Source organism: Neoarius graeffei, chromosome 22 (assembly GCF_027579695.1).
Source record: "Neoarius graeffei isolate fNeoGra1 chromosome 22, fNeoGra1.pri, whole genome shotgun sequence".
Taxonomy (NCBI): Eukaryota; Metazoa; Chordata; class Actinopteri; order Siluriformes; family Ariidae; genus Neoarius; species Neoarius graeffei.
Window position 1 is genome coordinate 40014299 of NC_083590.1, and position 27725 is coordinate 40042023.

General features: G+C 42.2%; 1 protein-coding gene across 8 annotated transcripts in view; it reads left to right on the forward strand.

Moving 5' to 3' along the window:
• Nucleotides 1–27431, forward strand: part of phactr4a (phosphatase and actin regulator 4a) — a 211364-nt gene extending 183933 nt beyond the window's left edge. For all 8 annotated transcript variants that reach the window (XM_060904802.1, XM_060904803.1, XM_060904801.1 and 5 more), the window contains 6 exons: nucleotides 1605–1761; nucleotides 1847–1902; nucleotides 12459–12520; nucleotides 12603–12740; nucleotides 14489–14565; nucleotides 22475–27431. In XM_060904802.1, coding sequence (XP_060760785.1) covers nucleotides 1605–1761; nucleotides 1847–1902; nucleotides 12459–12520; nucleotides 12603–12740; nucleotides 14489–14565; nucleotides 22475–22490 — 506 coding nt within the window. In that variant the 3' untranslated portion in view covers nucleotides 22491–27431. The remainder of the gene's footprint in view (nucleotides 1–1604; nucleotides 1762–1846; nucleotides 1903–12458; nucleotides 12521–12602; nucleotides 12741–14488; nucleotides 14566–22474) is intronic.
• Nucleotides 27432–27725: the final 294 nt, after the last annotated feature.

Sequence of the window (27725 nt, forward strand, 5' to 3'; positions counted from 1 at the left end):
GGGAAGAGAAGGGAAGAGGGAGAAAGGGAGGGGAAGAGAAGGGAAGAGGGAGAAAGGGAGGGGAAGAGAAGGGAAGAGGGAGAAAGGGAGGGGAAGAGAGAGAAAGGGAGGGGAAGAGAAGGGAAGAGGGAGAAAGTGAGGGGAAGAGAAGGGAAGAGGGAGAAAGGGAGGGGAAGAGAAGGGAAGAGGGAGAAAGGGAGGGGAAGAGGGAGAAAGGGAGGGGAAGAGTAGGAAAGAGGGAGAAAGGGAGGGGAAGAGAAGGAAAGAGGGAGAAAGTGAGGGGAAGAGAAGGGAAGAGGGAGAAAGGGAGGGGAAGAGTAGGAAAGAGGGAGAAAGGGAGGGGAAGAGAAGGGAAGAGGGAGAAAGGAGGGGAAGAGGGAGAAAGGGAGGGGAAGAGAAGGAAAGAGGGAGAAAGTGAGGGGAAGAGAAGGGAAGAGGGAGAAAGGGAGGGGAAGAGAAGGGAAGAGGGAGAAAGTGAGGGGAAGAGAAGGAAAGAGGGAGAAAGGGAGGGGAAGAGAAGGAAAGAGGGAGAAAGTGAGGGGAAGAGAAGGGAAGAGGGAGAAAGGGAGGGGAAGAGTAGGAAAGAGGGAGAAAGGGAGGGGAAGAGAAGGGAAGAGGGAGAAAGGGAGGGGAAGAGAAGGAAAGAGGGAGAAAGGGAGGGGAAGAGTAGGAAAGAGGGAGAAAGGGAGGGGAAGAGAAGGAAAGAGGGAGAAAGTGAGGGGAGAGAAGGAAAGAGGGAGAAAGTGAGGGGAAGAGAAGGGAAGAGGGAGAAAGGGAGGGGAAGAGTAGGAAAGAGGGAGAAAGGGAGGGGAAGAGAAGGGAAGAGGGAGAAAGGGAGGGGAAGAGGGAGAAAGGGAGGGGAAGAGAAGGAAAGAGGGAGAAAGGGAGGAGAAGAGAAGGAAAGAGGGAGAAAGGGAGGGGAAGAGAAGGAAAGAGGGAGAAAGTGAGGGGAAGAGAAGGGAAGAGGGACAAAGGGAGGGGAAGAGTAGGAAAGAGGGAGAAAGTGAGGGGAAGAGAAGGAAAGAGGGAGAAAGTGAGGGGAAGAGAAGGAAAGAGGGAGAAAGTGAGGGAGGAGAAAGGGAGAGTCGTTTTCTTTGTTTCTTTCTCAACTGCCTCGCGCGTTTTATACGATTCGACTGAATAAATGCCACCAGAAATACAGACTGTACATTGACAACAAAAAGCACACACACGTTGTTTCATCCACCATATTCTCGGAAGGAAGTTACTCGGTAACCACGGAAACATTTCGCGCACGCGCATTTCAACTACCGTGAAAGAAAACCGCAAACATTTCTCGCTAGTGTGGACAGATGCACTAAACTGTACCGGTATACTTTGTATCGATACAGTTATACCACTTTCGTACCGGTATAAGTGTGAACACAGCATTAGAGATCTGAAGATCTTCACCGTCTGTTACAGAATGACAGACTGGATGAGTGTAACAGCAGCGCTGTGGGATGGATTGTACTACTAGACGTAATGTTCTAACTTTGTAATAAAGCTGGAAAATAGTGATTTTTTTTTTCCGCTGAATGTTTTGTGTGTGTGTGTGTGTGTGTGTGTGTGTGTGTGTGTGTGTGTGTGTCTGTCTCTTCTAGCTGGTCTGGCAAGCCGAGTGAAACGGAAGGACACTCTGGCTCTAAAACTGGAGAAACAGCAGGAAAGAGAGGAGAAGCAGGGGCAAGAGGACAGCACCTGGAAGAACCGGGAGCAGTGGGAGGCCATGCGCAACAAGATTGGCACCACCCTGACGCGGTACGCACACATTATTATATAATTGCAAAGAATTACGCATTAAGGTGTGTTTATACACGAAAGGTTTGATATTGTGTCGTTTTAGGAGATTGAGTCAGCGACCAACGCAACAAGAACTTGAGCAAAGAAACATTCTTCTAGGTCAGTATTGCTAACAAGCTCCAGTGCCATTCTCACACCAAATGCCCCATACTACACTCCCTCTCTTCTAATATTCTCAAACAAAATGAGTTTTCTCTATACGGTTTAATAAGACCTAGATTACGTTTACCGTATTTTTCGGACTATAAGTCGCACTTTTTTTCATGGTTCGGCTGGCCATGCGACTTGTACTCCGGTGCGACGTATATATGTTTTTGTTTTTTTTTTCACCGCGGAATAACTGGAGCTGATGCCGAGTCTGACGACAGCCACGCAGAAGAAGAGGAAACGGCGCTTCGTCTGCCGCTGGAGTTGGCAGAGTTGTTCAGAAGCGACACCGAGGATGAGGAATTCAGTGGATTTGCTGATTTGGAGTGAAATCGTCAGCTTGATAAACTTGATTGACCTGTGTTTTATTATTAATGATAGGCCTATAGTTATTTAAATAAGTTATGTAATGATTTTAGGCAGTGCTTAATTTGTGAAGTGGGAGGTCCCGGAACGCAGGAGGTGGGTGGGTCCGGCGACCCAAAAAAAAAAAAAGGCGGGGGGTGGTTTACTATAACTTTACGCACACGCAGTTATTGTGTGTGTAAAAAAAAAAATATCAGACATTATGATCTTAAAAAATGCTTTAGTGACGAACAGTTACAGACAGTAATATGTCGTGATATTATGTTATAAAATATTATTTTTTATTAGGCTATATATTAAATTTATCTTCTAAAATAACAGACTGTACTCATATCACAACCGGTTTATTTCACCATTGGAGATCAGATCACACAAGACATGAGTTAAATGACTCATTTAACGCATGTGCCAGCGGTACTCCGTGGCTCAGGTGGGTAAGGCGCCATACCATAAATCCGGGGACGCGGGTTCGATTCCAACCTGCGGTCATTTTCCGAGCCCTCCCTGTTTTTCTCCTGCTCATTTAAAGCAGTGCCAGCAAACATAAGTGCAATCAATTCAAGTAATAGTTAAGAAATAAAGGGTTTACAAAACAAGTCGGAGAATTCATTTTAAAAATTTTAGTAAGCTTTCTTGGTTTTTTTTGCCATTTTTTCCACAGCGCAAGCTAACGGCTACAAAAAACCCGGTGTTTTGTTGAACGGAAGTATACACCCCATGCCCCCCCCCCCTTCCCCTTTCGCATAGATTTTGTGGATGTCATAGGAGAGAAATCAACAACAGATATCAAAATCAAAACCGAACACTAAACAAATTTTTATTTACTTATTTATTTAATTTATTGTTTGATTTTTTTTCCCTTTGTGATGGTCACGGAGGTGATCTGATCCATTTAAATAGCTGCCGGAACACCGAATGAAATGAAAATAGCTGCCGGATCCGACAACGGAGGTTACGGATCTTGTTCCGTCATGTTCCTTTTAGGCCTATAGGCTATTGAATAACTTGATGTTATGGTACATATTCAGCCAGTTTTTCTCTGGGCTATTATAAATGATTTTGTTTTGCATTTTTAAAAATAACTCTCCTTCCAAGATGAACTTTATTCTTCGTCTCTGATGTTATGGTGTTAATGGTCTGCAGGCTTTCGTCTAAACGGGGGAACAGGGGCGCTGCACCCTCTTACTCTCGGCGTGCGCCCCCTTACCGACTCCGTGAAAACATCCCAGCAACACTACATGACAATGTGTCTGATCATCAAATACGTTATAATTGCTCCAAAAATATTCCAATCGTAGTAGATACACCGCCAGACGGTGCAAAAACAATCCGAATTGGCGTTTTCCAGACCGAGGCGCCATGTTGTTTAGGTGTTTACTTGTCGCGGCTGCTCTCGCTAGATTTGACATGGGTTACATACAAGGTCAGCTGACTTGTAGAGCGAGATTTCTCGAGACTGAATGACCTTTCACCCACCGGCGCGGGAGCTTTTGACAGAAGTAGTTCGCGAGTTGTTTTTGTTGACACTTGGGCATTTAAAGATGTCATCCCGCGGCACGAAACGGAAGAAAGCCAAAGACTGTCCGGGGCATTAGAAGATTACTTCTTTCTTTTTCAATGTTGACAGACAATTTGTTACAATTTCCCTCTCAGATAGCCTCAGAATGTCCCATTGGAGCATTTTTCAAAGGCTTTGCACGGCTGGGGGGGGGGGACAACCGGCACCATCTCCCCCCCCCGCTTCGCTCCCTCGCCATGGTGAGCGCCCTCATACTAAATTTTTCTAGAAAAAACCCTGGTCTGAATAACGTTTAATGTTTTTGTCTGATGTGACGTTAACTGGCAGGCACACTTTCTGCCTGTTTTTTTCTCTGAGCGGTGGTTGTTGTTTTTTTTTTTCACTAGACGGTTGTTTTTACTACCGAACCTGTCTTTGGAGATGATATACCTATAGCCTACTTGACCTCTGATTTGATGAAATAAAATTCGACAAAAATGAAGAATGACACTCCTCGATGATGACTACAGCTTTAATAACAAAGATGAAAGAGCCATGGGGCGATAATAAGCCCTACCGGTAAAAATATTCTAAAAGCAAACTGATGAATGCATCAGTAATAGGCTACTAATATTAGTTATAATAATAATATAGGCTATTAGTAATAACGATAGTGATAGTATTAAAGATAGTAATAGATATTTAAAATAATCAGACTAGGCTACTTACAGGGCAAAGGGCGCGTTATCACTGCTCAGCTGTTCGTTTATTAAATAAACAATGCAGTCGCGCAGTAACCACGCGCTGCTTATCAGATAGAATCACAGATTCTATGGATAGAATAACCCTTCAAAAAAGTGCGACTTGTAGTCCGGTGCGACGTATATATGTTTTTTTCGTCTTCATAATGCATTTTTTGGCTGATGCGACTTAAACTCCGGAGCGACGTATAGTCCGGAAAATACGGTACATGTTTACACTGGGTATTCATCTGATCCGAGTTCGAATGGTAGCCTGTTCACCCCTCCTCCCTGTCTCTACACAGAGTGGATATAAAGAGCCCACACGCCTCTATTAAAGTGGCAGGTTTTTGTGAAGTTACAAAATGAAGCTGAGATAAATCATGTCCGAGCTTTTCCTACCTTTAATATGAAGTAGTGAAGGATACAAATAAAGTGAGAAACTTTTAAGGGAAGAAGGGAAAAATAAAAAACCTGCAATAATGTAGTTGCATAAGGGGCCATTGTAGGGAAAAGAAAAGAAATGCAGAGCTGAAGGAGAGGGGAGCATTCCAAGAAAAAAAAAAACAAACCTCGCCCAGCAGCACTTATTTTATACCTGTATGTCGATCATGGTAATATTTCTCAATCATCAGCCGTCAAGTTATAGTCCTATGAAAATTCATGACCTTGAGTTTAACATTTCAAGGTCGAAGGTCATGGTGGCAACTGAAAGCCCATGTGGGACTTCTTATATGTTGATAATGGTAAACATCTGGCTATCATGAGCCATTTTAAAGCTATAGACTGTTTTCACTCATGTGACCTTCGTAAACGCGACCGCCATTTTGGACATGAAGAAATAACGGTTTATGGCACAGACCCTTTCGGTTCTCGCTCATCTAGCTGCTACAATGACTGCTTAGACTGCAACAATAATACCTAACACACATTTAAGTATCCGTCGTAAAGACATGAAACTCGTCGAGTGACGAGTGTGTTCATTGATTAGCTAACACAATCTAAAAGTAGACATACCATCACACTGCCCTGGCGCTGTGTACAGTTTACCTTCTATGGTTTGTGCACTCACTATTTGCCATTACTTTCTCCAACCCAGTGTTTGAACTATGCCGATATTTTCGGGGGGGTCCCTTTTTTTCCCTTGGGGGGGGTGCTTGCGCTTATCTCAGAGCGCGGATCTCCAAACACATGAGAAGCCTATCTTACGCACATATCACACGGACTCCACACACGCATCGCGTCTGAAATCATAACTCATCAGGGGAAATCGTGTCCGCATTGGCATGTTCAAAAAACAACCTCGCGTCAACAATGATACCACACGCAAGAAAAAAAAAAAACAGTCAGGCTACTCAACACATCTGATCCACAGCAGCACCAAAGCATCACTGGAAATCATGTCAACAACCAATCTTCCATTTCAACACGCGTCAACAAACAAATGGCACAACAAACATGAACGAATCGGTCAGGCTACCGATTCCAAACCCACAGCAGACGAATAATTAAATGCATCTTACCTTAAAGTAGAATCGACCACTAAGGAAGTGTGTTGGCACTGTTGGCACACTTCCTTTCTACTAGTTTGTGTCCCCGACCTGGCAGCAGCAGTCGTTGTCATATCGGTTTATTTTATCGTTGATGTAATCACAACACTTCGGATATGCAAATGCTGCCCGTTACACACGATTGCTATGTCAATAAACATCATTTTGCCAATATTTTAGAGACCATCCATCTTCTCCGTCGGTCAGCATCTGTCGGGATCCGATAAAATGATAAATCTTGCCTTGTGTGTTGATGGTTACTACATCCAGGTGCACAACAATATAATGGCATGATGGAAGTCTTGCTGAAAGTAAAAACTTTCTTTGATGGCTATATTCCTTTCGATGCTTCGCCGTCGTTCCTCGTTGTTGGCTGTGGTAGACTACTGGTAGTTCATGTCCAAAATGGCGGCCGCGTTTGTCATGACGTCACGTGGGAAGGGTCTATAGCCCTTTGAAAACCCATGACCTTCAGTTTGACCTTTCAGGGTCACTCAAGGTCAAAGATCATGGTGCCAAATGAAAGCCCATATGGCGCTTCCTAGGAGTTAATACTGGTAAATATTAGGGGTGGGACTAGATAAAAAAAAATAATCGAATTAATTACAGGCTTTGTAATTAATTAATCTTAATTAATCGCACTACCGTATTTGCCCCAAAAGCAACATTTATTTTATGTAACTAAATATGTGAAGAGTTCAAATAATACACAGACATGATTTTTAGATTCAAGCTCATTTAATGGCTGTAAACAATAAATTGCACTTCATTTTGCAAGAATAAACAAAGGTAAGGTCCCTGTCCAAAACTGAAGAGACTAAAGTTTCAGTGCCATTTTACTAACCATTTTAGTTGTTACCTTCTGTATCACACGCCGCAATCTGCAGTACATCTCGTAGACCCTTGTCTTCTACCACCGATAGCGGTCTGCAGTCCAGGGCAATCCACTTGGCCAGTGTGCTCGTTAAATTTTCCGACGTTGCCCTGCTCGTTTTCTTCTGGAATCCAGCCATTTCTTCAAGTTTGCACTGCTGACCAGAACTGCTACCTCGAGCTGCAGCTGTTTCAGTAATCGCGGTGACATGCTTGGCACTTAAATGGTACCGTAAAGTTGACGAGCTTCTGTGATGAGCAAACTCCTTTCTGCACAGTTTGCAATTTTATCAACAGTTCCATCGGGTCGTTTTTTGAATATAAATTTACCATCCAGCAGACCCGGCGCGCTTTCAGGCTCCATTGCTGTAACTGGAACTGTGTGCGTCAGTATATTTGTCACACCATAACACGGTGCACTAACAACGGTTCCGGGTTGTTTGGCATGCAAACTGCGATAAAATGCGTTAATATTTTTAACGAATTAATTTGTTTGAAATTAATTAATCTTAATTAACGCGTTAATGTCCCACCCCTAGTAAATATCTGTCTACCATCAACCGCTTTCAAATTACAGCCCTCTGAAAATCCTTGACCTTGAGTTTGACCTTTCAAGGTCAAAGATCATGGCGCCAAATGAAAGGCCATATGGGAGTTCCTATATGCTCATAATAGTAAACCTTGTCTATCGGCAGCCGTTTTTGTAATGGAAAATGTTATTTTGACCGAAAGGTTGACCTTTCCGGTGACCTTCACCTTGACCCAATTCCCCCCAAAATTTAATCAGGTAACCTATGGACCTACCTATATTAAAATCTCGCGTCACAGTCGAAAATTATCGGAAATGGAGTCTTTCCTGATCAATCACGCAGTGTAAAAGAATAAAGCGCTGAGGTTTTCAGCTACATTTCTCAGAATGCACTGCAGCCGGGAAGCATGTGATTGTTTTCGCAGAGAATGTCCAAGATTTTTCTCGTAAATTTACAGCTTTCATTTTGGAAACTCTGAGTTTCCTTTTCAGAATATTACCCCCTCCGTTAGCTCCGTTGTTTGTTTGTTTGTTTGTTATACCTACAATGGCCCTAATCCACCATCACACATACGTGTGTACAGCCCAAAACTAATACCTTTACGAAACTAATCCTAAACACCATTACACCTCTCAGGATCTTTGGGTAAGAGTCGACCAGCATCAACATCTTGACTTGGCAATGTTTGCCCACTCTTTCTTCCAAAAACATTCTAGAGCCGTAATGGCGAGGCCATTCAGAAACACTGATGACCTTTTGGTTAAGTCTTTTTTTTTTTTTGGATGTTTGCGTTGGGTCATTGTCATACTGAAAAGGTGAAATTCTTTTTCATTTTCATCTTAATAGCAGACGCCTGAACTTTGTGCACTGAAATCAACAGGTGTTCGTAGATGTTCATGAGTCGCTTCACCTTGGAAGCCTCGGTCACAACCGGCCGTACGTGCTCCTACGGCCGGTCTACGTGCAAAAAACGCAAGAAACGCACGGAGGGCGCGTGTGTGACATGCTGATTTTCGAGCCGTAGACTGGCCGCAGACCGGCCGCAGAGGTTCTTTGTCATGTCAAACAAACTCTACAGGCGCTTACTTTTTTTTCAGGTTGCAAGACAAACTTACGGCCAACGTGCGTCTTTCTCCACGAACAAAAAAAAAAAACGCAGCGATTTGGGAAACGCCAAAAATCGCATGGCCAAAAAATCGTACGTCCGGTTGTGACCTAGGCTATAAAAGGCCTAGATCTGACTGAAAAAAAACCAGCCATAAAGTATGATGCTGCCAACACCATGCTTCATATTGCGTATGGTGTTCTTTTGGGAATATGGAATACCTTTTGGAAGTGTTCACATTTTGTCACATGGTTTGAGGTGATTTAGTTGGGTTTGGGGATTTTTTTTTTTTTGTGAGGAAAGGGCTTCCATCTAGCCCCCCTACCCCATAGCCTTGACATGAAGAATACGAGAGGTTGTTGTTACATGCGGACAGTAATCAGTATTCATCAGATATTCCTTCACCTCCTTGAATGTTGCCGGAGGTCTCTCGGCAGCCTCCCTGGTAAGGTTTTGTCTTGTCCTTTTATCAATTTTGGAGGGACGTCCAAAATTAGTTAATGATTGTCATCACAGTCTTCCATGGTACAACTAACGATTCGGAAATTCTTTTGTACCCTTTTCTTGATCGATATCTTTCGACAAGTGAGATGCTTTACGTGCTTTATGAGCTCGTTGTGGACCAGCAGTCACATGAAACCATGAAGGTGTCAAGAAAGTCCTGTAGAAGCAGCTGGTCTTTATTTAGAGTTAATCAGAATCTCACTGTTGGCAGGTGTATGAGTAGTTTTGAGAAAATGGTGTGCACATTTATACAACCAGTTTATTTTCCATACCTTTTTTTTTTCTTAATTTTTATACATTGTAATTTCACGACGGCGCTGGAAAACGTTTCAAGTTTGACACGATTCATCTTAGCTTTTAAAAAAAGCCTGCCATTTCAACAGACTTTTGATTTCCGTGTCGACTTTTTATGTCCGCTGCAGATTGATCAGCACAGTTCCTTTTAACTGATCAGCCGTTATATAGCCATCCTTTTGAGACTGCATGGTTAAAGGAACAGCCCACCGTACTTCCATAATGAAATATGTTCTTCTCTGAATTGAGACGAGCTGCTCCGTACCTCTCCGAGCTTTGCGCGACCTCCCAGTCAGTCAGACGCGCTGTCACTCCTGTTAGCAATGTGGCCAATGGTATTTTTTGGGGCTGTAGTTAGATGCGACCAAACTCTTCCACGTTTTTCCTGTTTACATAGGTTTATATGACCAGTGATATGAAGCAAAGTTCAGTTACACAAATTGAAACGTGGCGATTTTCTATGCTATGGAAAGTCCGCACTATAATGACAGGCGTACTAACACCTTCTGCGCGCTTCGACAGCTCATTGATACCTTCACTCCTGTTTTCCCCCTCTCCCCCCTCTCCCCCGCCCCCCCTGACTTCCGTCAATACACAGCCAATGTGACTGGAAACATCAGTGCTGTGGTCAGGGGGGTGGGGGAGAGGAGGAAAACAGGAGTGAAGGTATCAATGAGCTGTTGAAGCGCGCAGAAGGTGTTAGTACGCCTGTCATTATAATGCGGACTTTCCATAGCATAGAAAATCGCCACGTTTCAATTTGTGTAACTGAACTTTTTCATGTCACTGGTCATATAAACCTATGTAAACAGGAAAAACGTGGAAGAGTTTGGTCGCATCTAACTACAGCCCCAAAAAATACCATTGGCCATACTGAGCCTAGCTACATTGCTAACAGGAGTGACAGCGCGTCTGACTGACTGGGAGGTCGCGCAAAGCTCGGAGAGGTATGGAGCAGCTCGTCTCAATTCAGAGAACATATTTCATTATGGAAGTACGGTGGACTGTTCCTTTAAAGGTTAATGCTCGTCATTCACAGTAAAATCAAGCTATTTAGGCCCTGTCCACACGGCAACGGATTCAGGTGAATCTGATAAAATTGTTTATCGTTTCGGCCTGGCGTCCACACGACACCGGCGTTTTGGGTGCCCCAAAATGAAATTTTTTGAGAACGGGTTCCAGAGTGGAAAGATCTGGCAACGGCGCCGTTGCGAAGTCGTCTGGATGAGTAGAACAGATTTGTTTACGATGACGTCACAACCACATGACTAGAACAAGCAGCACTCTCGCTGTTTTGTATGAACCACTGCATTGCATTCACTTTTGTATACAGCTTTTCTTTTAAATAAACAAGTAACTGAACCATTTCTTGAATTCCTTTTTTTTGTTGGATAAGACTGCTTTTCAAAATGTTCACACACAATAAGAAAATTAAGTTATATAAAACTATGCACACTAATTAAACTAATTTGTACACAGAAGGCACGATTTCCTCGCGTAGTCGCAGCCATATTCGTCTTGTTGTTGTGTGTTTGTTCCTGTGAGTGCTTTGCCGGGTAGAAGAAGGGGTTTATGCGTATGCATCCTACTTCTTCTATTGTTCTGGTGTCTCCGCTGGGACCGTCTTACAGTGCCCCTAGAGGTGTGGCATGTGTATTGCATTGTTTTCAGCAAGCGTTGCGTTGCCATATGGACCTGAAATTTAACTGATAGGTTGCCCATGTGGATGCGATATTTAAAAAAAAAAAATCTCGTTGCCGTTGTCGTGTGGGTGTAGCCTTAGTTAAGAATGCTGTCACGCCTAGGAAAGTTTTTTTTTTTTTTCTTAATTAAGAAAGAGAAAGGACGAATAGATGACTTGCAACTACGCGATCAAAATGTGCTACGTCCTGAACGTCTGCCATGATGGTGGATATACAGAGCAACAAGGACGGCAGCCGCTGAAAGCGTGTCTGTAAACAATGCTGAATTTTCTCACTATTACCACGATTTGAACGATCCAGCAAAGATTCGATACAAAGAGAAGATAGATATGTGTGGTTTTGACCCATGTTATTTAAAAATGTCAGACTTCTGAAGATAAGACGCTTCTACCGACCATCAAGTACCCAGATATATATCACGTTCTATCTGGTTTGGCTGCCGAAGAATCAAGTCCGACCTTGGACAAAACGTAGCCCATTTTCTGAGTGGGTGCCCAGTCTGGATTGTTTCTATCGTATAATTTTGCTGGCGCTCCTCGAAGCGAAATGGTAATACACGTGTTAAAATTATAACAACGACCGAGTGAACCACGACAAGAGAACGCTCATTTCCTAGCAAAATTCTAGCAACACAAAATAAAATTCTTCCATGATATTATCGAGGGAGCTTTTGAATCTCGCCTGAGATAAAATGATCACTGCAAAGACAAGCTGTTTTGGTGTTAGATCAGCCCTGCCGATGTTGTTCAGCCGTGCTCGTCTTCTTTCCGTACTAAGCCTCAGAGTTTCCTCGCCCTCTTTGGACGGAATTCTAAAAAATCGGAACGTGCCACAGTCACGAGTACTGTTGTGACCACGGCCATATACAGCCTAAAGATATGGCAGAGCTAAAAGAATGCTTAAAGCAGCAGAAAAACAAAGAGAGTTGCGCACGCGTGACTGTGTTTTGTATGGAATGTTGCTCGACCCCTCATTTGTATCGCCACCAACATGGCCGACATCTGGGTTTTTATTTTATTTTGATGTCACTTGCGAGTCAAGGACAAGCCATGTTGTAGGCACGGGTTCGGCAAACCGCGTACAGTTAGGTAAAGTGTATCCACTCAGCATGCAAAAATTCCATCGGAGTATTATTTCTTCTTGCTCAGAATCATTTGAGTCTATGGTCGGGAGCTGGGGTTAGTGGAAAAGATGCCTTGCATGGAGTCTCCTGGATGGCAGCCAGACTCCTGGATGGCAGCCAGCTCTTCAGATGAATTTCTGCAGAACTCTGCGTGTGAGGTGTGTGTGTGAGCGAGCATGGACGTTTTCCTCAGCTAAACAAACTATTTGCTTCTTGTTCTAGCCAAGAATGAGGCGGACAGACGAGCTGAGCGAAGTGAGATCAAACGCAGACTTACAAGAAAGGTTAGGACCCCCCTCCTTTCTCTCTCTCTCCCCCCACCTTTCCCTTTTATGTATATTACTACGGTATATTTTGTTCCTGCAGTTGTCTCAGAGGCCCACAGTAGCTGAGCTCCAGGCCAGAAAGATTCTCCGTTTCCACGAGTACGTGGAGTGCACGCATGCTGAAGACTACGACCGACGTGCAGATAAACCCTGGACTAAACTCACCCCTGCTGATAAGGTACACAACGGATCACGTCGTAATCGTCCAGGGATTCCCAATCTGCACAGTTTAGTTTTAGCACTAATCCGATCCAGGTCCAGTTCATCTCAGGGTCTCATTTATCAGCCGTCGTTTATCAGCAGTGTTTCGACATGTCAGATCTACATTAGCAGGTTATTCTTGTGTGTGAGGATGCGGGCGTATTTAGAACGCCTTTTATTTGTGTATGTGGAAACTCCTAGAGGTAGAAAAGTGTCATTGCGGCGAAACTGATTGAGAAGGTCACACTTTGCTGAGTGTAGAAGGGAATGATAAATAATCTAATCATTACGAAGAAAATGACTGTCATGTGAACACAGCGATGTAGTCGAGTCAAGTCCGAGCCATGAAAGAAAATTTCGAGTCGAGTCCGTGAACAAGACTCCAACCGCACCATTTGATGGTAACTGTTGCTGCCTTTACGGTATGTGAAAGCGTCTCTGCTACTGTGTCGGACTAACGTTCCTGCTCGACTGCCCTATTTTAGTTAACAGGCTACAGATAAAAAGCTTGCTCATCGCTCAGAAAGAAAGCCCCGCCCACTATCAACAGGCCAAATAACATGAGAGAGGGTTAACACTAGCTAGTTCATCACTCAGCAAGAAAGCCCCGCCCACTATCAACAGAGCAATGAACATAGCGCGTCACTTCGTTCTCTGGATGGAGCCTCGCCAAATGACGATTGAAGTTCGAGGTCGTCCCCGTCGTCTCCTCGATAGTTCTTCTCCATCTGGAAAACATAGCAGTGCATTTTTCCCCACTGCACGAGAAGTCCGTATAAGCAAAGCAGACAATCCTAGCGGCGTTCTCTCCGCCATTAATGCTAGTTTGTTCCTGAACATGACATATGAACAGGTGAATGTGCATTCTCTTGGACAAAATTCGTATAAAAATGAATATAGATATAAAAATGCCAAATTATTATGGCACGTTACAAAAAATAAAGAAAAAAAAAATCAGAGTCTCCAATTTACGAGTCCGAATCCAAGTCATCAGTGCTCAAGTCACGAGTCCTTACTCGAGTACTACAAGCCTGCATGAACGTAGCATACACTACCGTTCAAAAGTTTGGGGTCACTTTGAAATGTCCTTATTTTTGAAAGAAAAGCACTGTTCTTTTCAATGAAGATCACTTTAAACTAATCAGAAATGCACTCTATACATTGCTAATGTGGCAAAAGACTATTCTAGCTGCAAATGTCTGGTTTTTGGTGCAATATCTCCATAGGTGTATAGAGGCCCATTTCCAGCAACTCTCACTCCAGTGTTCTAATGGTACAATGTGTTTGCTCATTGCCTCAGAAGGCTAATGGATGATTAGAAAACCCTTGTACAATCATGTTAGCACAGCTGAAAACAGTTTAGCTCTTTAGAGAAGCTATAAAACTGACCTTCCTTTGAGCAGATTGAGTTTCTGGAGCATCACATTTGTGGGGTCGATTAAATGCTCAAAATGGCCAGAAAAATGTCTCGACTATATTTTCTATTCATTTTACAACTTATGGTGGTAAATAAAAGTGTGACTTTTCATGGAAAACACAAAATTGTCTGGGTGGGTGACCCCAAACTTTTGAATGGTCGTGTAAGTCAGGCTGAACTCTTTACTGATCCTTGAGCATGAATAGAAAGATTGAATATGAATCTTAACTTTTCTTAATCCTCGATGCGTCTCTCGGTTTGTGTCAGTTTGTTTATTGAGGATATTTGTCTTCCCTCTTTAACTGCAGGCTGCTATCAGAAAGGAGTTAAATGAGTTTAAGAGTTCGGAGATGGAGGTCCATGAGGACAGCAGGATATATACCAGGTAAATCATCGACACATACGTACTTTCACGTCCAATTCTGTTGGTAACACAAGCGTGAACTTTGTTTTTTGTGCATCCCAAGAAACAAACACATCGACCAGTACCTGTAGAGTAGCACGTCACTTAATTACATTTTCACATCAATGCTACAGATGTACTGTAGGTCAATAATTGGCGGGATTTATTTTTTTTTGAGCAGGATTGAAGCATCAGCCTGACACACTTTGACACCATGGTAGCCGCGGGGTCTTAAAAAAGTCTTAAATTTAATATTCCAAAATTAAGGCCTTAAAGAGTCTTAAATTGCTTTGCTCAAGTCTTAATTTTTTAAACAAAGGTCTTAAATTTACTCATACTATTCTACAATGTGAAAACGTGGGTTTTGCGCAACATCAGTGAATTTCTTGGAGTATGTGCAAAGAAAGAAACAATATTGATACATTTTCTCGCCGGCACAATCGTCGGAGTCCGTGGTGGAGAGGAGACTCTGCGAATCGCAGCATGGGGAAGTGTCGTTTTAATCAGCAGCGGCTTTCAGATGAAAGATATCGTGATTGGGTGAGGGAGGTTCCTGGAAGCGACGTTGAAGCAAGATGCTGTGTTTGTCGAAAGACCTTCAAGTTGTCCACTATAGATCATTTCGCTTTAGAGTCTCACATGAAGAGCTCAAAGCACATTGCATCTGCCCTCCACTGCCACCAGCCCATCGCTCAGTTCTGCACGGTTCAATCTCCGAATGCACCTGGATTTGGCACTAGCACCACTGTCGAACGTCAGCAGCATCAGCCAAGCCAGACATCATCGGCAAGGCTAGCAACAACACAAGGGCCCAGCAGTGGCATGATGGGTGTCGGTGGAACCCCGACACTTCGGGCAGAGATGCTCTGGATTTTAAAAACAATTATGGAACACCACTCGTACAGCTCGAATGAGGGCATAAGCGAACTCTTTAAGTCTATGTTCCCAGACTCGGAAGTCGCTACAACATTCTCCTGTGGAAAAAACAAAACGTCTTACAGAACAAAATTCGGTCTTGCTTGTCTTGAATGTGAAGATTCGACAAGCAATGCACATAATGACTTTTAAGTATATAACCTTTATAATAAAAGTATTTTTACTTGAAACATTTGTCATTATTGGGAATTTGATCTGGTGTTCTATGGCCGCATAATGGGTGCGATGTAGGTCTTAATTCTCATTTAAGTGGTCTTAAAAAGGTCTTAAAGGAACAGTCCACCGTACTTCCATAATGAAATATGCTCTTATCTGAATTGAGACGAGCTGCTCCGTACCTCTCCGAGCTTTGCACGACCTCCCAGTCAGTCAGACGCGCTGTCACTCCTGTTAGCAATGTAGCTAGGCTCAGTATGGCCAATGGTATTTTTTGGAGCTGTAGTTAGATGCGACCAAACTCTTCCGCGTTTTTCCTGTTTACATAGGTTTATATGACCAGTGATATGAAACAAGTTCAGTTACACAAATTGAAACGTGGCGATTTTCTATGCTATGGAAAGTCCGCACTATAATGACAGGCGTACTAACACCTTCTGCGCGCTTCGGCAGCGCATTGATACGGAGCTCAGATATCAATGTGCTGCCGAAGCGCGCAGAAGGTGTTAGTACGCCTGTCATTATAGTGCGGACTTTCCATAGCATAGGAAATCGCTACGTTTCAATTTGTGTAACTGAACTTGTTTCATGTCACTGGTCATATAAACCTATGTAAACAGGAAAAACGCGGAAGAGTTTGGTCGCATCTAACTACAGCCCCAAAAAATACCATTGGCCATACTGAGCCTAGCTACATTGCTAACAGGAGTGACAGCGCGTCTGACTGCGTCTGACTGACTGGGAGGTCGCGCAAAGCTCGGAGAGGTACGGAGCAGCTCGTCTCAATTCAGATAAGAGCATATTTCATTATGGAAGTACAGTGGACTGTTCCTTTAAATTTATGGTGGTCGAACCTGGGGAAACCCTGCACACCAAACAGTTCTAGGGGCTTATTGAGAGGAAGCACCCACTGGGGAGCTCCACCGAGAACTACCGTACATACCTTCAAGGGCTGTTTTACTTTTGCCTCAAAAATAGCTCAGAAAGTCGTGAACGGATTTTGATGAAATTTTGAGGAAAGGTAGGCCATGGGCCAAGCAACAATTGATTAGATTTTGATGCAAATCTGGATATGTATCCGGATCCAGGATTTTTTTTTTTTTTTGGTCTGTTCCCAGCATAACTCAAAAAGTAGTGAACGGATTTTAGGGGTGTTCACATGGCACATATTTGCACTGATGCTGCACCGATGTATTTTGTTGCGATATATCTTACACCGGTGTAAATTTTGTGACGCGTTCACACGTCACAAACCTGCTTACTAGAGAGAATCGTGTTAGCACCGGTGCAGCCCCACTTGCGTTCACACGGCAGTTTTTGCGAGCGTGCTATACGATAGTACCGTAATAATGCGGAAATGAAATATGCGCATGCGTGAAAATGTACTTCCTTTTCCCGGTTGTCATGGCATCACCAAGCGCCGGGAAAACAACGTGGATGAAGACACCAGTGTTGCCAGATACTGCTGACGTTTTCCAGCCCAAAATATGTTCAAATCCGCCAAAATGCACTTAAAACCGCCCAATCTGGCAACACTGGACACAACAAAAGAGTTCTGTTGTTGTTGATATTCGCCATTTTGGAAGCGCAAAATACCAGGATGCAAATTATGCAATGCCCGTATGTAATCACCTCTCCTCACGCGTAGCGAGTCTACCCCTGTAGCGTTCAGACGGCCCATTTTATACCGGTGCTGCCCCGCAAACTAGCATTTACTCCGGAGTAAATTTCTTAAACCACCTCCCGAGCAGGGTTAGATTTGTACCGGTTTAAGCAGCTTTCAGGGGCGACACCGGTATAACTTTGTACCGTGTGAACGCTCTACCGGGGCAGCCCCGGTGCTACACCGGAGTAAAAGTTGCCGTGTGAACACCCCTTTTGATGAAATGTGGTGTACAGCTTTAGTATTATCCTCAGTTCAAGTGATTTTGATTTTGATGTGAATAATACATGGCTTGGCAGAGATATACGGTACACTCTACCGAGTGCCCTTCTAATTTCTGTTTGTATTCACACCACCAATCGGAACACTGAAGCGACATAAGCCGGGTTGCAAGCGCGACGTTAGCAGGAAGATTTTTGTATTTCGCTTCAAATCACGCTGCATTTCTTCCACATACAGTACTGCGCAAAAGTCTTCGACACTCTTTTTATTATTAATTTTCCCCAATACAAATTTTGTTATAGATTTCTTTTTTATGACTTCTACGTTATCGAGTCTAAACATTACAAAAACGTTTGAGTCCAAATGTTTGTATTTTTTTCCAGCACAAAATTAAGTGTTACCGAAAAAAAAGTTTGTATCTGAGCAGCATATCACATAAGAGAGCACTTTTCAGATTAAAAAAAGAAAACATAATGAAGGGTTTTGCTGCAAAATGAAGACGCGAGTGTGATAAAGTGTCCAGAAGAACTGTGGCTGGTTCTGTAAGACGCTCAGTAAAACCTACAGCTCATTTCCGCATAAAACCACACTCACTGGACCTCAGACTACTATTTTTTTTTTTTAAAGGACCCATGGCATGGTGGTTTGTTGATGCTTTAAACGGGCTCGTGGAGGTTTCTGGATGTTCTATCCGCAGCCTTTCTCGAAATGAACCCTCGGCACGTAGATATAGCCTCCTGGGAGAAAGCCCCATTTCAGTGCTTTTCCCAGTGCGTCGTTTTGCTAATGAGAAGCAGGAGGCGGGGAAGGGTAGAGGGTGGGGGCGGGTCTTATCATTAATATTCATGACATGTAAACGTGTTACCTATGATTGGCTAACAGCACTGTGACGCTACCTCCAGTGGGTCAGAACAAGCGGATGTGGGTGTCTTACTATGGCGAGAGAGAAGGAACAAACCGCGAAGGGAAAAATACCGCGCGCTGACGTCATTAAGGTGCGATGCGAGGAAATAAAATAAATTCAACAAATATTTGGGTTTTTACTAAACAAACAAATAAAATGAACGAGTGACTTAAAAAAAGAATGTGGGTGTCTTTGTAAAAACTGTTTTGATTGGCTATTATAACAGAGCATGCTGCATGCTTTTTGGTTTTGTAGCACAGAGTACCTGGCCAACCTGCAGGGAGCGGTTAGCTGCACAGCTAATGTAGCCATTGCAAGGCTAACGCACCGATTTTAAAACACGGCAAAACATAAGCTCATAAGTTACAGTCAATTTCCAGACTAAACTCAGTTTAACAGAGCATGCTGCATGCTTTTTGGTTTTATAGCGCAGAGTACCTGGCTAACTGCAGGAAGCGGTTAGCTGCACAGCTAATGTAGCCATTGCAAGGCTAACGCACCGATTTTAAAACACGGCAAAACGACCAGTTATACACTCACTTGTTCGGTGTTTGTGGCTGATGCGGCAGGGATGCTTGGTACGGACCCAGGCTTCAGTGACAGTTGATGTGCAAAACCTGCCCTGTACTGTCCCAAGTTGTGGAAACATTCCTCAGGAAAATGCTTCCGACAAACATACACCGTCTTAGGTAGACTCGACGGCGTATTATTGGAGTAAATAAAATTAAGCCACTGCGTCTTCAGGGGCTCTCCCGTCGGCAGTAAAAACAGACTCCTTTCTGTGTTGTCACATCCATGTACAGCGCAATTTCCATGTTGTGTCTTCTATGGGCTCCTCACTACAAAATGTAGTCATGTGTTCTGCGCATGCGCAGTAGGCTTGGTAGGACAAACAGCAACTTTTGAGTTGGGCGGGCAATCCATACAGTGGGTGGGAATCCAGAGGGGGGGCGTGGGGATCATCTCCCTTGCTGACGTTGGCAAGGGAAGAGCTTCTCAACGCGCCGTTTTGATGCGCCATTCTCAAATGTTGGGCATAGTTTGGTTTACACATTATGAAATTTCTAGCCACTGGGGTGACTTAAGAAGGTCAGAGGAACTCATTTTAACGTTAAAAAACCCCAGAAAGTGAAAATTTCATGCCATGGGACCTTTAAAGCAAAAGGTTCGTCTCGTCTCACACCAGATATTGACTTTGTTTTATTTCTTATGGCTTACTGATTACTGTTTATAGTATTTTTTTATGTTGAAACATTTCATTTTTATTTTTTAAGCCATTTTTGGTCGACAGCATTTCTTTACATGTGCCTACGACTTTTGCACAGGACTGTATATATACATTAAAGCCACGACTACACTGTTGGAACATTTGTCAGCCCCTCCACCACACACGTTTTTTTTAATACTAACATTAAGAGCTGTTGTTTCTACTGCTAATGTTGTAAATGGATTTTTAAAACTGGTGCTTACCGATGCTACACTGACTCGTCTTCAACCCATCACCATGCACTGCCGTCACTCATGGTTCCTGTTGTACTGGGAGAGAACCTACCCTGAAGTAGGAGTTTAAAAACAAGTCCCTAAAATGACATTCTAAGGACTACGATCGTTCTCAGTTCCTGCAGTGCAGAGACACAAAAAAGGTGGATAGTCCGAAGACCTGTGAAAATATTCCTCCATTCCAAAAGCGCCTGTGATTAACCCTCGGGGGTCTGAGGATATTTTCTGGCACGCTAATGATTTTGGTATGTTCTGATTTTGTTGTCAATTTCAACAAATCTAAGCAGTATTTTCAAAGTCATACGTATGACTTTTTTTTCTATTCAGCACAAGTTCAGCTACAATAATATCTCTGTAGTCTGTATGTCATGATTGTACTTTAAAAAAAAAAACAGATAAATGAAGATGTTGTAAAAAGCAGTTTTAGAACTGTGTTGGAATGTGTGAAAAAACATTCCCTTACCCATTGTGACGAACCGTTTCGGTTCCTTGAGGTGATTTCTATTCAGTCTTAGGAATGTATCAAGCACAAAAACTTAAATCTGCTCCATTGATTTGGACAATTAACTGGCCATCAAAAAAATGATGTCCTATTGTTTTGGGATAAAGGGTTGGCAGTGGGAGGGGTATTCAATGAGAAGAGTAAAAAATTCCATTCCATTCAATGAGAAGAGTGAAAACCCCTCCCACTGTCAGCTCTTAATCCCATCAGGTCAAGTCACAGTGGGTAAGGTCATGTTGTTTTTCACACATTCCAACACAGTTCTAAAACTGCTTTTTACAACAGCTTCATTTATCTGGTGTTTGACTTTATTTTAGTATTTGACTCGATTCAGTGGGTCTTGAAATTAACTCTTGTACTATTTTACTCAGTTCAGAGCCACAACCACCTCTGTTACACAATTACGCTGTAATTTTGCTCCCGTTCCAACTCCAAATTTTACTTCCTGAACTCAAAATAGAGCAAAATTAACTATTTTTGAGGAAAATACTTTTAACTCAGGGGCGGGCTTGCTCAGTCATTTTTCCTGTGTATGCACTACAGCGCGCATATCAACCGATCTGCTCATCAGAAATAGAAGAAATATTTACACTTACTCAAATTGATCTTCAGCTGGATCGAGTCAAAGTTTAAAAAAAAAAGGCACTGCTCATCAGTGTCACAGTTCTCAAGATCGAATTGAATCGCTGTCCTGAATCATGAACTGAATCATGAATTGATCCTTTGTTCTGAAATTGAGTTGCTGTCCTGAATCATGAATTGAATCACTGTCCCAAATCATGAAATGAATCATGAATTGATTCTTTGTTCTGAAATTGAGTTGCTGTCCTGAATCATGAATTGATTCTGTTCTGAAATTGAATCGTTGTCCCGAATCATGAACTGAATCATGAATTGATTCTGTTCTGAATTTGAAATGCTGTCCCAAATCATGAAATGAATCATGAATTGAACCACTGTCCTGAATCATGAAATGAATCGCTGTTCTGAATTTGAATTGCTGTCCTGTATCATGAACTGAATCATGAATTGATTCTTTGTTCTGAAATTGAATCGCTGTCCTGAATCATGAACTGAATCATGAATTGAATTGCTGTCCCGAATCATGAAATGAATCATGAATTGATTCTTTGTTCTGAAATTGAATCGCTGTCCTAAATCATGAAATGAATCATGAATTGATTCTGTTCTGAATTTGAAATGCTGTCCCGAATCATGAAATGAATCATGAATTGAATCGCTGTCCTGTATCATGAACTGAATCATGAATTGATTTTGTTCTGAAATTGAATCGCTGTCCTGAATCATGAAATAAATCATGAATTGCTGTCCTGAATCACGAATTGATTTGCTGCTCTGAAATTGAATCACTGTCCCGAATCATGAAATTAATTGAATTGCTGTCCTGAATCATCCAAAGCACATAAAATCCGTATGCCATCTCGCAAAAAGTTTTACTTCCAAATAGCCTGAACTTTGTCTGACAGATTTTATCCTGTTTACGGTGGGAGTTCCCACCACGAAAGAGAAACCAAGCGAAAGAGTGAAAGTGATCATCCTGCCGTTACCATGTGAACAGTCTTTTATGAATGTGTAAGTGGGCGCTCAGCGCTCCGACTCCAGTGTGACTGAGGAAGGTGGCAAGTTTTATGTTTCATCTAATTTAGTTCATTTAAAAACTATAATATTATTTGGCAGTGGGCACATTTCTGTCAACATGTTTATCATGCTTGTATAATAAAAAACTCAGGAAGATATTTATTTCAATACATGACCTACTCATTCTAAACCTGTTGAGCTTCACCAGCCAAGCTCTCAACCCCAGAGGGTTAAATATCAAGCAAGTAGTTGTGTTCCACTTTGGCATCCATCTGTTTTATTTTGTCTTTTCTTGCTTCAGAAGTAACACTGTGCACTATTAAGAGGAGAAAATGCCTATTCGTTCAACATTCACTTGGTTCTCTCTTCAACACTTTCTAAACGGATCCCTTGACCACCTCTGTCGCAGGTTTCATCGGCCTTAGTGCACACCGTCAGAGAGGAGAGAGCGTGGACGCGAGAGTACGAAGCTCAGGAAATCCAAGTAAGCTGTGGAAGCCATACAAGATGCTGGTGTGTCTCATTTTTGTGTTGAGGATTGGTGTACAGTGCCAATCCGTTAGGAACTAACGCTACCATGGGCTCTCTGATTTCTCCCGAGTTCATCTCAGTTGGTGCTACAATTAACACAGGCATCTCTCACAGATCTCTCATAGGTCTCTCTGGAGTTCTGACTGGTCTCATGGTGCACACAGCTCCTGGTCCCAGTCTACTGATTGCACCACCCGCATAGCCTTTATCTTTCGTTAAGGTGGTGCAGAAACATATTTTCTGGTAAGGATGCTACTGTGAGCTTTGTACTATGAACAGAATGTCACAGTGGCATCAGTGTGTGTTGTGTGTATGTGTTGGGGCTTGCATGATTTTTTTTTTCTTTTTCCGAGTCGACCAGCAATAGATGACTTGCAACCACGTGATCAAAATGCGCTACATCATGAGCGTCCGCTATGATGGTGGATATACAAAGCAAGTAGGACAGCAGGCGCTGAAAGCGCGTCTGTAAACAATGCTGAATTTTCTCCTTATTACTACGGTTTGAACGCTCGAGCGAAGATTCGATACAAAGAGAAGATAGATATATACGGTTTTGACCCATATTATTTAAAAATAGGTATCCTGTGGGTCCATGTGGCTACTGTTTATAAATAAAAGTTTTCTGATCTCATGTCCATACACTAAATATCACGCATATATATGTTCTCAATTATACTCACTTCATCTCTTGCAAGCATCACCAAGCTGTGAGCAGCATCAGGGCTTGGACTATTTTGGTTACCGATTTTGTTTGCTGTCTTTTGTTCAAAATTCAGTGCTGTGAACTAGTTCTCTTTTCAAAATAGTAAGAAAGAAAGCACTTGTTTATGAATGGTCTGTCTTATGCCCCTTTTCCACCAAAGCAGTTCCAGGGCTGGTTCGGGGCCAGTGCTTAGTTTGGAACCGGGTTTTCTGTTTCCACTGACAAAGAACTGGCTCTGGGGCCAGAAAAACCGGTTCCAGGCTAGCACCAGCTCTCTGCTGGGCCAGAGGAAAGAACCGCTTACATCAGCAGGGGGGCGGAGTTGTTAAGACCAACAACAATAGCAAGACCGCGAAAGATCGCCATTTTTAAGCGACGAGAAGCAGCAGCTGTACAAACGCGAAGTCATCCATTATTATTATTGTTGTTGTTGTTGCTGCTTCTTCCGCGTTTTTGCTTCAATATTCGCGCCAAGGTTTATGCAAACGTAGCGACGTAACTGACGTATACAGCGACATAACTGACGTATGCAGCGACGTAATGACGGGACTCCCCTTAGCACCGCGAGCTATGGAAAAGCAAACTGGTTCTCAGCTGGTTCGCAAGTTGAACGAGTTGTGAACTAGCACTGGCCCCGAACCAGCCCTGGAACTGATTTGGTGGAAAAGGGGTATTAGAAGCATTATTTAGTGCTAACGAGCACATTTTGTTTCACAAGTGTAGTGTAAAGACTCTAAAATAAAAAAAAAAATTAAAGCGAATAGCAGAAGTTTGATATCGGCTTTTCAATCTATCTGCCAAAACATTCAAAAAAAAAAAAAAAACTTATGAAACCTTTCAGAAGGACCAAACGAAAGCTGTGATAATCAAAAGGTAAATTTTCTTCAAATGAACACCACTCACTCGATATCGAATCAGTAGCCTCGGCGACCCACGAGGTGTTTATCTTTTTATCTGCCAGTTATCTTCCGATACTACAAAGTTATAACGAGGTTTCTCTTATGGTTCTGATTGTTCCGAAGTTTATCAAGAAGTAGAACGGGTAATCGAACTCGATCAGGATACGTACTGATTGGTTACCAAGTTTCGCTCTTGTTTCACTCATTCTTACATCATGACATAGTGGCTCCTGCCTCACCTCGCCTCGTTTCGGTTCTATGAGGCAGTAGCCACAAAAATCGGAACGTGCCACGGTCACGAGTACTGTTGTGACCACAACCATATACAGCACAAAGAGATGGCAGAGCTAAAAGAACGCTTAAAGCAGTGGAAAAACAAAGAGAGTTGCGCACGCGTGATTGTTTTGTATGGAATGTCGCTTGACCCCGCATTCGTATATCCACCAACATGGCCGATATCCGGGTTTCTATTTTACTTTGACGTCACTTGCAAGTCAAGGATTCACAAAAGTTAACTGACGAGTCTTTTTTTTTTTCTTGGGGGGGGGGGATGGAGAGTATTTTATTAGTGCGGGTTAGATCCTGAAAATCTGAACTTGAGTTAACAGGCTATAAATTACTGTATAGGCTGTAAATTAAATTCCCAGCTTTCTCGGTTACTCTGAACTGACGGCAATTTTTTTATTCTCAAAATTCAATTTATCTAATTTTATTAAATATCGGAATGCATTTTTGATCGCTATTTTGTCACTGCTAGAGCAAGTTATGAGTGTTTGAAATATGCTGTGTAATATATCAGTCCATATGTCAAAGCAACGGCCGTAAACGAGATTCGTCGAGACCTGTGCGAGACATCGTAGGATGGAAGTAAAGCGTACAGCGGAAATCAAAGCGACCGACATCTGTCAACGTTGTCGAAAGACGCAATCAAGCCGGACGTTTTGTTTGTTTTGATAGCAGTCAGGAAAGTTTTAAAAAAGTAGGCAGTAATCGTCATTTAAACTCGTTTTTGTGCAATACTTCGTTTGGAAAACAGTTTTCAAAATGGCGGCACTGACACCTGGCTGACACTTCATGTTTCAAAGTCTCGCACAAGTCTCGTGAAGATCGCGCGGATAAGCGACGCCTGCCGTGGACCAAACGAACTAAATTCAACATGGCTAAAAACCGAACAGGCCGATGAGTATCATATTTAATTGCAATTAGTTGCCAATACGAGTCGCGATATAAGGTTACTAAAACCGAAAACGTAACTGAATAACACGCTAATTAAGAAATAAAGCAAGTTTAAAAATGACTTCAGTTCTGCTTTAACAATGAAAATGGATAAAAGAACACGCGTGTAAAATAAAACAGTTGTGTATCCTTTTGCGATGTTTAAGGATCAATCTGTCGGCTCAGTTGTGAAACTGAGAGCGTGCAATACTGAAGCTCATGTCCATCACCAGAGCTCTTTTTATAGCTCAGTGACCAGCGTTTCTTTGACCAAAAGCGTTCGGGATCTGTAGCATTCAAGCTAACTAGCCGGGTGGGATACGGATTGAGTTTTGATTAGATTTAAAGGACAGCAGAATGGGATTGTTCGGAAGGTGAAGTGGGATGAGATAGTCCTGCTCAAGTAGTGATACGGGGTTTTCCCTGACTAACCGACATCCCCACAGTGCGACTAGTGAATGTGTGAGTCCACAACCTTTGGTCAATCAAACCTGTATAACCAACCTCCAAAATCCGTATTTCCCTTATAAAATCCGTATAAGATGCAAATTAAAATAACTTACCTAAAATTTGAATGATAATTAACAATATATCCCAGTTATTTTTTATTCAATATTAATAACAATAAACCTTCAGAATGAATACAAAGCTCCAATGTTTGACAAAAACACAAAGTGTCACTCTAATGTTCTGAATTGTACTCCATGACAGCTTTTTTTAGCAGTCTGCACCAATACCTCACGAGGCTGCACGTCACAGCAAGTGTCTGTGTTGATCTTGCCGGAGTGCCCATTCAGAATCTTTTCAGTCGCTAGTGAAAGTCGCTCAGGTGGAAATACGCGTTTTAAACAAAATGTTACTTCCCGGTTGGCGGGATTCTCGCAATATGGTGTGCGCATGATCAGAAGTGGAACGAAGTCTCGCTACCACAAGATAACGCGCGATTTCATAAGACTCTTTACTGGCTGTCTGTGGTGTACAGTACGTTTGTAAATGTTATGCGCTCTTTTATCATCGTGGGAATTGATTATAGCTCTAAATAAAGATTGAAGTTTTTTTAAAGAATCCTTATAACTTTATTTGTACGCCCGTATACTACGTTTATTGAATCAAATCCGTATAAAATATGGACATTCCGTATAGGTTGACATGTATGTGAGTCAGCTACTTTATGCAGTCCCTAACATACGTGTGTGAGTGTGTGTGAGAGCGAGAGAAAGAATATGAGTGTGTATCTTTCTGCACATACTGTAACCCTGTGCCTTATAAATGCTGACATAAATACTGGCACCCATATGAAATAAAAAAAAAAAATCAATAGACAGGGAATGTTCCGTAAAGTAATAACATTATATTTACCACTGCTGTTTATCACACATACATCTGTATGAATCTCAGGATTAGTACTCCAGGGTACTGTCTTCTCTCAATGTGCATTTTACTGTTCAAACTTGTTATTCCATGTTTGTGTAACACTGTCCGGCAAACGTGTTCAATGTTTTGTCCTCGCTGCCAAACGTGGCACTTCCTGAGAGCTGAAACGAGCTTAAATGCAATACATATCTTTAAGTCTAACGTGAACTGATAACATTGTTGTTACAAGTAAACTGTAAGTGAACCTAAATGACAAAATGATGCACACACTTTTTTTTTTGTACATTTATATGATTTTTTTTTTTTTGGTCCAAGTTAATTTTATGATACTGTTTTCAAGGCTGTTTCCGGGCCTCTTTTGTACAGATATACAATGTAGATTCTGATAAATGTGTAATTATGTCTTCCAAATGTTTAAAAGATGTTTTAATTGTAATTACGGTATTACTAAACAATTGAATACACAAAGGCACAAGGCGCAAAGGTGTGTTTGTGTGAGATATATAAATATATATTAAAAAACAGTGTAAGTAGTGCAAAATGGTACTCAGAAAACTTTTATTCTAATCATTTTTTATGGTGAAAGAAAAGACTGATAAACATTCACTTCATAAGTTGATTAAAACTCTTAATTTCAGATACATTTTGTCTCATGTTGTGTTTATTATTATTATTATTATTATTATTATTATTATTAATCTTGGGAAAAGCTTCCCTGAAACGAGAACTGAAGCCATTTTTAAACTTGCTTTATTTCTGACGTGTTATTCAATTACGTTTTCGGTTTTAGTAACCTTATATCGCGACTCGTATTGGCAACTAATTGCAATTAAATATGATACTTATCAGCCTGTTCGGTTTTTAGCCATGTTGAATTTAGTTCGTTTGGTCCACGGCAGGCGTCGCTTATCCGCGCGATCTTCACGAGACTTGTG